The following is a 12,077-nucleotide window of genomic DNA, read 5'->3' as shown; positions in this document are numbered from 1 at the left end:
CCCCACCACCACACTCCAGTTTGTTTATTTTTATATCCTGAAATGAGAAAGTGTGCTTGAATGAGACCTCTGTTTGGGTTATTCAGGGTCTTTGGCGGCCTCTATGTGTAAGAGAAGGAGCTGCAACAACATCGTTTATTTCTTCATAGTTCGAGTGACAGAAATTGTCATGTGGCATGTGTAATATGAGGTCTCGGATGCCAAATAGGCCGTTATTGTCATGACTACTGACATTCAGATTGTTTCTGATAAAGTTTGGTATTCCTGGAGTGTTTGTGAGGACATTGAAGCAGTCAGCTGAGGAGTTTGGCAGCCTGGGGATGTTATCTGTGCATTTTTGTTTGTGTGTTTGTGGTTTGTACGGCTGTCTGTGTGTTTATGAATGGGAAACATTTTCTCACATCTCATCTTTGATCTATTGCCTCCTACGATCATTTCCCACAAGCGATTCAGTGTTCATACGAGAGCACACAATAAGCTTCTCTGTTGTTTTAGATTCAGTCACATGCAGCAGACAGCCTGGCTGTGTGAGCTGCTATCCCACCAGCAGGAATATGTCAAAAATATTAATATATTTTTAAATCTACTTAAAAGGTTATTAATAAATCTCAGTGCATCCCTACTTATATTACATATTTCACTGGTAATAAATCAACTGAGGGCCTAGTTGTGTACTTCTGCCTCTACGATGCTCTAAGAGTGAAGTGTTTTTCTAACCAGTCCACTCATGAGTTCACTGGAAAAACCGCTTGAAAACAGAACTGAAGGCTTAACACAACACCTTTAGAGGCAGCTCAGTTTATGAGAAGGGTGTTTAGCATTTGTAAATAATAACCTGAGTTTGCTCTGGTAAGTGGCCCCTTGCTCATATAATTGTAACCAGTTATTGCTGGATTGCAGGATGCAAACTGAACCTCAGGGACTTTTTTCCTCAGCGTAAAAATAATCCTGTCTGCATTTAATGACATCCCTCATGCCCTGCAGTTTCGGATCAGCACGTTGCAATGGTCTCATCAAATCGTGGCCATCTCTGCCTGTGCCCCTGCTGCCCATTGGCACAGCAGCGGGAACAGGAGGACCACAAAGGGGAGGGCCGAGCAGGGCCCCCCCTCCGCTCCCTCCAGCAGCAGAAGATGTGTGCTCCTCTGAGTGGGAACTGTTTGAGAACGAGATCAGAGCCCAGAGCCGGAGCGTTCAGCTCTAATTATCAGGTGTTTTGAGCAGCTCCTGTCCTGACTGCACAGTGACAGGCCTCTCCATCTGAAGTGCAGCCAGAGAAGAAGAAGAACTCTTGCGGCTCTGTCAAGCGTGGAGGCCAGAGAGAGGGAGAGAAACATGGACACATGCGCCTGCGCTTTGGAGCTGCTGGGGATGCTGGTCTATGTTGGAGCATGGCTGTGCGCTTTAGCCACCACTATCTTACCGCAGTGGCTTACCATGTCTACTGCACTGCTGCCTGTGGAGAGTTACGAGCTGGGCCTGTGGGAGACCTGTGTGGTCCAGGCCTTTGGAGGCATGGAGTGTAGGGCTTATGACAGCCTGCTGGGCCTTTCCAGAGACCTCAAGCTGGCTCGCATCCTCATGTGCGCTGCCCTCTCCGTGGGCATGCTGGGAATTCTAGTGGCTATACCTGGACTCAACCTGGTCCACAGCTGTAAAGAGGACAGCGGTCAACAAACCAAGAGGATTTTAACCATCACAGGAGGGGTGCTGGGGATGGTTTCTGGGGTGCTGTGTCTGATCCCAGTCTCCTATATGGCACACTTAGCAGTGATACATTTCTTTGACGATAAGTTACCTGACGTGGTGCCTCGGTGGGAGTTTGGACACGCTCTGTTCTGCGGCTGGGTGGCGGGATTCCTCCTCATAGTGGCTGGCCTGATCTTGGTCAGCTCCCGCTCCTGCTCTCAGGTGGAGCCTCAGCCTGTGCTGCAGCGGAGGTACCAGGTGATGGGCACAGGTGCAAATTTCAGGAAGCGCTCAGAGTACGTTTAATGGATGATTTATCTGCGTAGAGACTGACATCACAACATAATCACCGGTAGAACTGCACCTCGAACCGCTTTACAGCAATGATGTAAACAACAGAGACAACGTACTGTGTAATAGTTATTAAAAAAAATGGGTCCCAGACGGTGATACTGACACCCTGTTTCAGCCACTTTATGGCACTCACCCGCACAATCAAACATTTTAAGACGACCTGCTGTGATCAATTAAAATAAATCTATTTTTTAAAGATATGTTTTACAAATGGCTTTTTATCCCTTGTTCTGGAGAGGCTTCAGGATCTTTCTCTTACAGGAAAAATTACAGGCTTTTTAAATGCTGTGATTGTACGTTATTCCCAGTCTGAAACCATACAGAACAATTCTTAAAGCAGAAACTATTCTTGAGTTGCAAACTGAGATGATTTGCATAAAGAATTTCATCACAATCCCGTTGAAAAAAAGATATTTTTTTTCCATTAAGAAAAGGTAAATTTTCTGTATTCTTTAATGGAATATACTTTATTTTTTCAGTTCATGTTGTTCAAATGTTTTCTGAACCCATGAGTAGGTTTGACTCCAGTTATGTCAGAGGTGCAGACATGGCTGCTCTTTTCCTTAGTCCCCATCAGCTCCCCCTGCTCGTCTGTGACTCTCAGACGACAAAGTGGGACTAAAAACAGCCGTCTCTCGGTTTGTCAGGTGTGTCTGCGGCGGTGGAAACACAGCTTGAGTCTAATTCCACCAGATTTCCTGGTCACTCGCTGAGCTAAGCTGTGTTTAATGAACGCTTTAATGGGCACTGTGTACTGTGAAGAATGTAGCACAAGGCTGACATAATTACACAAATTTGCCGAGGTCAGAGGGTGCCACCGTGTTCTGCAATTCATAACTGTCTGTGTCATTTACATACACTCAAGTACATTGACATGATGTGTTATTGCATGGGAGGAGGAGGTTTTATAAACCTCCGTGATGGCTCATGTCTGTGGAGTTAGCTTTTATGGGATGAAGTTAATGACAGATAATGAAGTTGTCACAGGAGCACAAGTTACCTGAGGTGCCAAAGACGTGCCAGTCTTTGCTCCTGAAGAGGCTAACAGTGTTTCTGTCAGGCCTCTGGGGCAGACTGAAAGGGACCCTCCTGTCCTCTGACGCCACACAATCTCCCAGTGTGTGAACAGCAACCAGCATGGAGGCAACAAAAGCAACTGCAGAGATCTTCTTTTATCTTACTGTAAGCAGAAACAGCAAGTCTTTTAGTCATGAATAATTATGTCTAAATATATCTGACTGCAAACAAACAAACCTGTGCCAAGGTGTCAATAAGCAAAGATCATTTGAGCCTCGGTTTCAACTTTAGATGGCGGGAACTACAGGCTTCCATGCTAACCATTAACATAACCCTTTTACCTACGCAGCAATACTCCAAGGTATTCACATTCTTTGAAGTACAAATATCAGTAAAATACAGGCTTGCACAGGAATCATTACCAAGTGTACTTGGTACTTGCAGAGACGCAGCACCCAAAAGAATCCTGAACTGAAATCTGCTGGAGAATTCAACAAAGATGGTGATAGAAGTATAACTTTCAGGGGGGAAAAGCTTTTAACAACAAATTACACAAGTTATTCAAATTAAACCACGTGAGCGGCCGTAATCCTATTCTTTCTCTTTAGCCATTCTAGAACAAAGTCTAACCACTTGGCAGCCATGAGAGCGCTAATTTAGGCAGTGTGTTTTGGCATTAGCCTATCTACCATCTAGCGTATGACACTTTTATTGTGCAGTTATTTTGAATCACTTAACTTTAATTTTAATGGTCACCAGGACAGAGTCTGCTTAAAAACAGTGCTTCTTCCTAACTCCTGAGTTGAGGCTGACTCAGGCGAAGTTGCTCAGTTCCTTCTGAAAGTGCAGGAACTCTCGGGTTAGACTTTAGGGAAAACGTTACAAACTCTGAGCCTACTACCAGCTATTGTGACCATCAAACCTCTGCTTTAACTACATTTTAGCAGCTGTTGTTTTTTGCAACAATTGTAACATCCATATTTTTAGCGATCAGTTTCAGCTGCTAATCCACCTTGAGACGGCAACTTCAGCTTTTTTTTCTCCCACTGGCGACACATGGATAAGACTCAGATAAGACAGAATAAAAATATGATTTTTATCATGATTAATGTTTTAAGGAGGGTAAAGCACCTTTTGATACAGAATTGCTCATCTTCCTAGAGTTTTACCACAGATTTTCTGCAAATAAAATCTCAGTCCACGGGCTAAGATGTCATCCACCTGTGGTTAACTTTCGGTTAAACTCTACAGACTTTGATATGAAATGTTTGCAATCAGTCGTCTTATCAGTTTTCATCCATAAAACATTGTTAAGTGATAAAAGTAGATGACAAAGCACAACAGCTTTATCTGCTGAAGGATATGTATGACAAAGGTAAGTCGCAGGGTTGTGGAGACGGAAGAAAAGGTGGACAACGAATTATTTATGACTTTTTTTTAGAGGACTGTTTTTTTCAGTAACATTTAATTATACGCAATAAAAATAATGATTTTCTGCAGTGTGTAGAGCAGGTCTGCCAGTCATCCACTTCTGAGCCTTGTGTTTCTGACAGAGAGTTGTGCTCTTCTGAAGAGGCCTTTTTCTTCTCCATCAGCTAGCCGCCTCCAGAGAGGTGAAGCCGGCCACTGGGCCAGTGTGTGTGTGTGTGTGTGTGTGTGTGTGTGTGAGTGCCTTTCCTCGTAACAATCACCACAGTGAGGCGGTCCCCTCTCCACGCTCACATGCCTGCTCTCGTCAGCCTCCTACCCAGGTCACGTGTGCAGAACCTCCAGACAACCTGGCCGACTGTTACCCCTCCTCACATGGAGCTTGTAAGAAGCCACACCTTGAAATGTTATGTCACCTCCCACAGGCCTGTGTGTGTAAACACCCATTATACAGTTGTTACACAAAAACCGAGGCTACTAATGCACAGAAACACACAGCACTCCTCAGTAAAAGAGATAAAGTTTATTATTACATCTGCAGATAAGCAGCCATCCCTGAACTTCAATCCTGTAGCTTTAAAAGTCACGTAAACCTAAAATAGAGTCTAGCAGGTAAATAATCCGTAGGTTTTCTTAACAGTATAAGGAAATCACTGTTTTTATGGCAATAATATGATTGATCAGTATTTCTCTCTTTCAGTTTTCTGGTTACTGTTAAGGTATCAGGAATTTTTTTGCTTTAAGTCTTCCAACATTGAACCAAGCCTGAAGTCAGCTTCCCTTGTTGCTTTTCATCATGGCAGGTGTCCTGAGATGCTATTCACGATGAAAGGAGGCATTATCGATGCCATTTCCGACTCTGTTTGACAGTTCAGATTTCTGTGGCAGTGTTGTCAGAGTCCAGGGGCCATCGAGTGGGTCTCTGGGGCCCTCTGTGCTCACGGCCCGCCATGCGTACCGGTAGCAGAGGAAAAGCAGGCCACTTACGAACATCGCAATAGAGGTGCAGAGGCCCACTCCGATGGCCGAGCCAATTCGCTGACTGACAGGAGGAGCAGGGATTTGGAACTCAGGAGGAAAGTCTATGGTGCTGTTTTTCAGCACGGAGCTCATGTTCCACACCAGCGGCACCAAGGAGGACGTCGCTGAGAGCAAATACAGCACCCCCGCCAGCAGGAAGACCAGCCTAATGTTTCTGCAATCTTCCACGGAGAAGTAGACCATCCTCACGGCCACTGCACCGCTGATGTTCCCGGCGAGGCCAAAGATGACTGCGAGCATCATCAGCACCTGAGCCACAGCGATCTCCACTGGAGCAAAGATGTCTGAAATGCTGATGCTCTGACAGTTCTCCATCCCGGGAACGTCATGACTGTAGAAGCACACCCTCCAAATACCCACCCAGGCCTCGCCCGAGGTGATGACGGACACATTGGCTACTTGCCAGAGGCGCCACTCGTTGAGGCCGACTGTAGTCATTGTGAGGATCCATGCCAGGAATCCGACTATCAGGCCCAGGAACTGCCAGTGAGCCGTGTGAGCGAGGTGAATCATCGCTGTCCGGTGTGACCTCTACTTTACAGATTGCTGGCTCGCTGGAGTCATCACTCCTGCTGGAAACAACAACACACAAAGCTGCGTTAAAATTACCAGTGGGTAGTTAATACTACACTATTATTCTTAAATCTTATTTGGATTTTGGAAGTTTGACACCTTTTGGCCAAAAGATCTCAAAGGGACTCTTTAAAGGGTTTACTTACCAAATTATGAAAACACATTTCAGTCAGCAGATTGTTCCCGTCTGCAGTCGTTCAGAGTTGGCCGCACACGAAGAAGGTGGAACTGAGTAACGCAGAAGCAACATGAAAAGGAGCAGGTGGGTTGCAAAGTGGTTTGCCGATGCTGCAGAAGCTGTAGGATGAAGCAGCAGAATTAGCACACCATGTACAGATTGGTTTTTTAAATTCATTTTAAAGTGGACCTGGCCCGGTTTCAGTTTATCTTTAGTGATTACATTTACAGATGAGGACAGAATTATTAGCCCTGCTACAAAAAGTTTTGTTTTGGATGCTTAGAGGATTTTACTTTGCACACAAAAACAAAAATTTTTAGCCCCCCAGATTCTGATGGTAAATTGTATATGCTTTTTTTCCTTTTTTTTTGGCTAACAGCCTGCAGTTTGTTGTAGTTTTCAGGAAGTCTCACACGTCTCCTGAGCAATCCCAGCCCGTTCTTCTTTGGGGAATCTCTGGAGCTCCTCCAGATTTGAAAGTCTTCTGGCATGGACCTCAGTCTTCTGCTCACCCCACAGATTTCCAGTGGGCTTCATGTCAGGACTTTGAGCAGGCCAGTTAGTAAAGCACACTCTGGTCTTCTGCAGGTAGTTCTTCAGCAGGAGCGACATATGTTTTGGGTCGGTGTCACGCTGGAAGACAAAGCGATGACCCAGACTCAGTTTTGCTGCCGACTGCTTGAGTTTTTCTTTCAAAACCTTCACATATCCTTTCTTCATGATTCCTTCCACCTTTGATGAGCTCCCCAGTTCCAGGTGCACTGAAGCATCCCTGCAGCATAATACTCCCACCTCCATGTTTCACTGTGGGGATGGTGTTCTTTGGGTTGTACACCTCTCCCTTCTTTCTCCAAACATAAGCAGCACCTCTGTGGCCAAGGTGCTGTAGTTTCATCTCATCTGACCAAAGGACGTGTGTTCAGTATGCATAACCTTTCTCCAGGCTGTCCTTAGCATACTTCAGTCTGGTTTAAAGGTGTCTCTTCTACAGACGTGGAGTTTTTTCTTGGTCTTCAGTCTGCAGTCCATTCCTGTGCAGGGCTCTAGTGATTGTCTTCTTTGAGGCTACAATCCCCGACGTGGCTGAGTCATTCACTAGTGTCTGCAGTTGTTCTGGGGTCTTTAGACACGTCTCTCACTAGTTTTGGGAATCTTTTGCTTCCTACCTCTGCCAGGCTCATTCTGTACTGTGTCACTTCTGATTCATTTAAACTATTCATCCATACTATTAGCTGACAACTTGAAATTTTAAGCTATGCTTTTAGCTCACAGTGTCAACTGTTGAGACATCCTGTTGGCTAACAATTTCTACCTTTTAGCCACATTTTTTGGTCTAGATTTTTAGGATTGAAGGATTTTAACTGTCATTTGAACACACAACTCAGGTCTCAGTTAAACACCAACAAGAGAGTGAGAACACACAAGTGCAATATGTACAGAAGCAAGGACCAGAACACATATTTACAGTATCATTGATTATAAATAAGAAAATTATTCATTTTCAACTTCTCATTCATACTTTTAGCTGTTTGTTCATCTAAGGTTTTTCCCTGTACCCTATCCTTGGCTACAGCAGAAATACTTCTTCCACTAAATACAGAGAATAGAAACTGATCAGTGACCTGAGCCAATATATCAGAATATTTGCCTGCTGCTGATATAATGTTCATCTTTAAGTGTATTCGTCTTCCAACACATATATAGAGAGAGATCACTGAAACACTTTGATAACCATCTTCTTGTTACATGTTACCATTAAAAAATTTCCTTTAAATAGTTTGGTTACATCTTTTTAGCCAAGTAAAAATATGTTCACCAAAAACGATCTTATGTATTATATCAGTCAGAAGTTCATCTTCTTATTTAGTCCACTTTTCCTGAACTGTTAGACTTTGTGCTTCAGTCGTAAATAAAGCTTCTGTGCAAACACTGAACAACCAAATGTGTTCTTAAACGTGACATGACTCAAACGTATGGTGTTTTCTTACATAATGAACATGTGCAGTGACTGTTATTATTAAAAACAGCCGCTGGACACACATATTCAGATTATTGACATTTAAGAACAAATGCTAAATAACCAGCAATAAAACCACATTTCTGAAGTCAAGTCACTAATCTGAATATGTTCTATTATCAGTTTAATTTCAGCACATTAAGGAGAAAAACACTGCCTTCAGATGTTTTGAGAAGGTTGTCATCTTGAAATTGAAAGCTCCAGTAGAAACAAGGCGAGAGCTTGTTTTATAACTACTATAAGCAGCGTCTGTCTGAGCTCTGCTGTACTTAGTTATCCATTAAAATCTTTAAAAGTTGCAGTGAAACAAAACCACTCCCTGTAAGATTTCATTATTTAACTCACCTAGATGTGTCTCGCCTTTGTAATATGGACCAAATCCTCCCACAGATGCAGTGTGACCAGCTTTTGTTATGTGAGAGGGCCATTAAATATACTCCCTGACATATCAGAGTTCATCGGGAGAGAGAGCAAGGTGTGGTGGAGTTAATGAATGACACCGGAGAGAAGAAGAAGAAGACGACATCAGACTCTACAGCAGATGCTTTTATTTGACAGAAAGGAGCACAGCTGACAAAGTGTTTAAGACGTTTGGGATGCAGCAGCGCACGAAGCGAGTGAAACTGTAACAAACTCAAATGTGCAGGAAAAGTCTCTAATATCAGGGAGACAGATTTAATCCATAAAGTCTGAAATCTGAAGTTTGAGGTCTTTAGTTCCATCTCTGTTTGCGTAATGATCAACCTGAACAGTTTTTTTTTTTAGTGCTGAAATTCAACTTCTACACTGTGAATAACAAAAACAGCAAAGAGAGAAGATGAAACACCTGGTTGACATATATGCGGTGATGTCATCCTGTAGATTTATTTTTTTTGCCTGTGCATAAAATAGAAAAAAAAAACAGCTCAGGGGAACGCGACCTGCAGAAGTGGACTGAAGAGCGATCGCAGTGATTCACAGGGCACTTCAAATGTGACGTTTCAAAGTCTCGATGTGAAGTGCTTCTTCTGTTCAGTGATGTTAAACACTCTCCTCTCTCTGCAGGTGCGACCAGCTTCATCTCGAGGAAATGTTTCTTCAGTGAGGAAAGCAAGGGCACAGCATTTTAGTAAAAAGGCCACTAGTTAGAGTGTAAAAGTTAAAGGAAAGTTGAATTTACTGACATATTTAGCCAGACTTTACAGATCATGTGACATTATTTAAACTTGATAAATACTCTTAAATGCTCAGTGTGTAACACACGTCAGCTAAATCAGTTGAAGATAAAATACTGTCTCCTCCAGATTCAAAAGGCTATAATAAATTACTAAAAAAAACAAAACAAAACAAAAACAAAAAACATAAGAACAAAGCCTAAAGGACATTAGTCCAGTGGTTGGTTGATGCCAAAAAACAACATCTTAAAAAAAAAAAAAAAAGTTTCTCGTGGTTGCTGTGGATGTGATGTGCACACATGCTCAAAAAGTCACAAAAATGCACCAAACAGGCTGTTTATGTGCAGGTTCTCAACTGTGCCGCCACCTGCTGGCCACAGGCCTCAGGTGCAGCCTGAAGCCACGTGACTCTCACTCAGACCCAACAGAGTCCATCCTCCTCACAGGGCCAGCCTCTGCTCTATGGGCAGGCTGTCCATCAGACACTTCAGCTGCTCCTCGCCCAGCTTGATTTTATCCTCGAGCTTGCGCTGCTCGATGATGAGCGCCGACTTCATCTTCACAAAGTGCTCGTAGTCTGCGAGGCTGTCCTCCTGCAGGTAGTTCGCCAGGATATCGTAAACCACGCGCTCCCGGCGGTCCAGGTTCTCCTTCAGCTCCTTCGCGTCCTCGTGCTGTCGGATCAGCAGCTTCCTCTTCTCAATCAGCGTACGCTGAGGAAGAAGAAAGAGAGGGTGTGAAAGGATGTAGACCTAATTTTAACTGACATAATTGACAGCAGTGCACTTAAGTTAAAAGTGATTCTTCTTAACAGTTATTATTATTCACGATATACCTAAATACATCACAATAACAGCATTTTGTCCCCCCTGAAATTTCCTGAAACGTGACCTTTGTAGCATATGCAATTGTGAGACCATGGGAAGAAAGCAGACTTCAGGTGAGGTTTAACATTTAGCTTGTCATTGGTCATCAATAAATGTAAAAAGCTTAGATTTGTTACGTCTTCCTCCCAATAGCTCTACAGACCCATTAAAGCTCTTGATACAATGAGAAAAGGAGGTGTGAGTTGGTCTCTGATCAAAACAAGTTACAGCATATAAAAGGCATCCTTTTCACCTACATTTTGATTTCTAGCCACGCTTCCTTCTCTTTAGATGGCATCATGGCTCAAATCCAGCCATCCATCCATGAGGAAAAAAGGGGCCTTTAATCAGATGCCACAATTCAACCCACCCACCGCGTGGCACGTAAGATTTCTTAGTATGCAGGTAAAATGATGCATGGCTTCATAAAATGGACTAAAGTTATCACAGAGAAAAAAAACTCGCTGATTTTTCCATGAAGTGCCCAGCTGACTTCTTCCAGCTGAACACCCTCCCTGAGACTGAGCTGCTTCCATCGGAAAACACATTACTGTATCCAGGTTTCTTCTAGGATTTAACGGTTTGTTTCGCTTCCCCATTTTTGTTTCACGTAGTTGTGCTCACTGTTTTAAAATCCTTAAGTCCCTTATTTTTCCTGTGATCATATGACCCTGTGGGCCAGATTTAAAATAAAGACTTTCAGTGGGGTTTTTTCAAACGCCTTTGGACCCTCGTTAATAAAACTGCTGACATGAAGGCATACCTGAGGAAATCTTAAAACATATTACTGCTGTTTGAACCCATGCAGTCTTTTGAGTGTCTGAAAGAAGGCGAATTATGAGGAGAGGCCTCTGCTGGCCTGTCCCTCATAGCGTGCATCCAACTAACCTGAGGTAAATCAAACTCTCTTCAGCTAAGCCACCCTTAAGCTAAACAGACCCATTTATTACCGGCTTCCATCAGGCTTATAATAAATTTTTCATCCCTCATCTGTGCCTGAAGTGGAACTTCCTCTAAAGGTTTACTCACCCTCTCCTCGGGCGTAGCATCCTCCTCCAAACTGTTGAGGGCGTTCTCCACTCTGGCCAGCCGGCCCGAAAGGGACAGCAGCAGACTCACCACCTTGTCCAAATCCCCGACAAACATCTTGAACTTGTCCAACTCGTTGGGTTTGCACACCTGCTGGACCCGGGCTTCCACCTCTTCTCCCAGAGCGTTGTTGTCCAGGATGTCCTCCTGAAGACTCTCCCGGGCCTCTCGCAGCACTTGGAGCTTCTTGCTGAGGCTGTCGATCAGCTCTTGCTGCAGCAAGAACAGAAAAAATGATGACAAAGCTGAGAGATTAGTGCAAAACAGTGCAATGGGTGAAGCTCTTAAATGAGCAAAATCTGGATTTTGGTACCTTCTTATTGGCCAAATCAATGTCCAGCTCATCTTCAGAGTCTTCCTCCTCCTGCTCCTGCATGTCCTTCATCTTGATAAGGAGCTCGGCTTTGGGAGCAGACGTGCTGTAATATGCAGAGCTGGTCACCATCGTGGCAGCTGCTGCCATGCTGTCGTCCTTTTCCCTGAAATTAATTCAATAAGAAACTCAGAAATGCAAAAAAACATATCAACACTGCATTCTCCAGGAAGTTTCACCTCAAAGATGACTAACATGTATATGCTGACACAATCATCATTTTTTTCCCTCCCACAATCATCATTTTAAAACATGGTGTGATAAGCAGGTAAGTTACTGACTGACAAATTTAAATGTG

At 43.7% G+C, this 12,077-nt stretch overlaps 3 protein-coding genes across 7 annotated transcripts in view; 1 reads left to right on the top strand and 2 right to left on the bottom strand.

Annotated features, from left to right (window-relative positions):
- Positions 1–1,311: 1,311 nt before the first annotated feature.
- cldn33b (claudin 33b) lies at positions 1,312–1,995 on the top strand. Its single transcript, XM_030728266.1, has one exon. The coding sequence runs from the start codon at positions 1,336–1,338 to the stop codon at positions 1,993–1,995; it is 660 nt and encodes a 219-aa protein (XP_030584126.1). The 5' UTR covers positions 1,312–1,335.
- A 3,309-nt stretch (positions 1,996–5,304) lies between these two features.
- On the bottom strand, positions 5,305–6,042 carry cldn34a (claudin 34a). The gene has a single exon (XM_030726522.1). It carries the CDS (start codon positions 6,040–6,042, stop codon positions 5,305–5,307), a length of 738 nt encoding a protein of 245 aa, XP_030582382.1.
- Positions 6,043–9,530: 3,488 nt separating this feature from the next.
- The window catches only part of shroom2a (shroom family member 2a), a 51,200-nt gene continuing 48,653 nt past the window's right edge, over positions 9,531–12,077 (bottom strand). For 3 of the 5 annotated variants that reach the window (XM_030727796.1, XM_030727795.1, XM_030727797.1), the window contains 3 exons: positions 11,720–11,885; positions 11,347–11,619; positions 9,892–10,164 (listed from right to left, as the gene is read on the bottom strand). In XM_030727796.1, coding sequence (XP_030583656.1) covers positions 9,892–10,164; positions 11,347–11,619; positions 11,720–11,885 — 712 coding nt within the window. Of the gene's footprint in view, positions 10,165–11,346; positions 11,620–11,719; positions 11,886–12,077 lie in introns of all 5 variants that reach the window. The other 2 variants (XM_030727798.1, XM_030727794.1) reach the window with 1 other exon arrangement.

The sequence above is a fragment of the Archocentrus centrarchus genome, chromosome 4 (assembly GCF_007364275.1).
Source record: "Archocentrus centrarchus isolate MPI-CPG fArcCen1 chromosome 4, fArcCen1, whole genome shotgun sequence".
In the NCBI taxonomy this organism is placed as follows: Eukaryota; Metazoa; Chordata; class Actinopteri; order Cichliformes; family Cichlidae; genus Archocentrus; species Archocentrus centrarchus.
Note: the sequence above shows the minus strand (reverse complement) of the source record. Positions and strands in the feature narration are given on the sequence as shown.

What these genes read in the sequence shown, in the direction of transcription:
- cldn33b (XM_030728266.1), top strand. Translation starts at nt 1,336, where the DNA reads ATGGACACATGCGCCTGCGCTTTGGAGCTGCTGGGGATGCTGGTCTAT.
- cldn34a (XM_030726522.1), bottom strand. Translation starts at nt 6,042, where the DNA reads ATGATTCACCTCGCTCACACGGCTCACTGGCAGTTCCTGGGCCTGATA.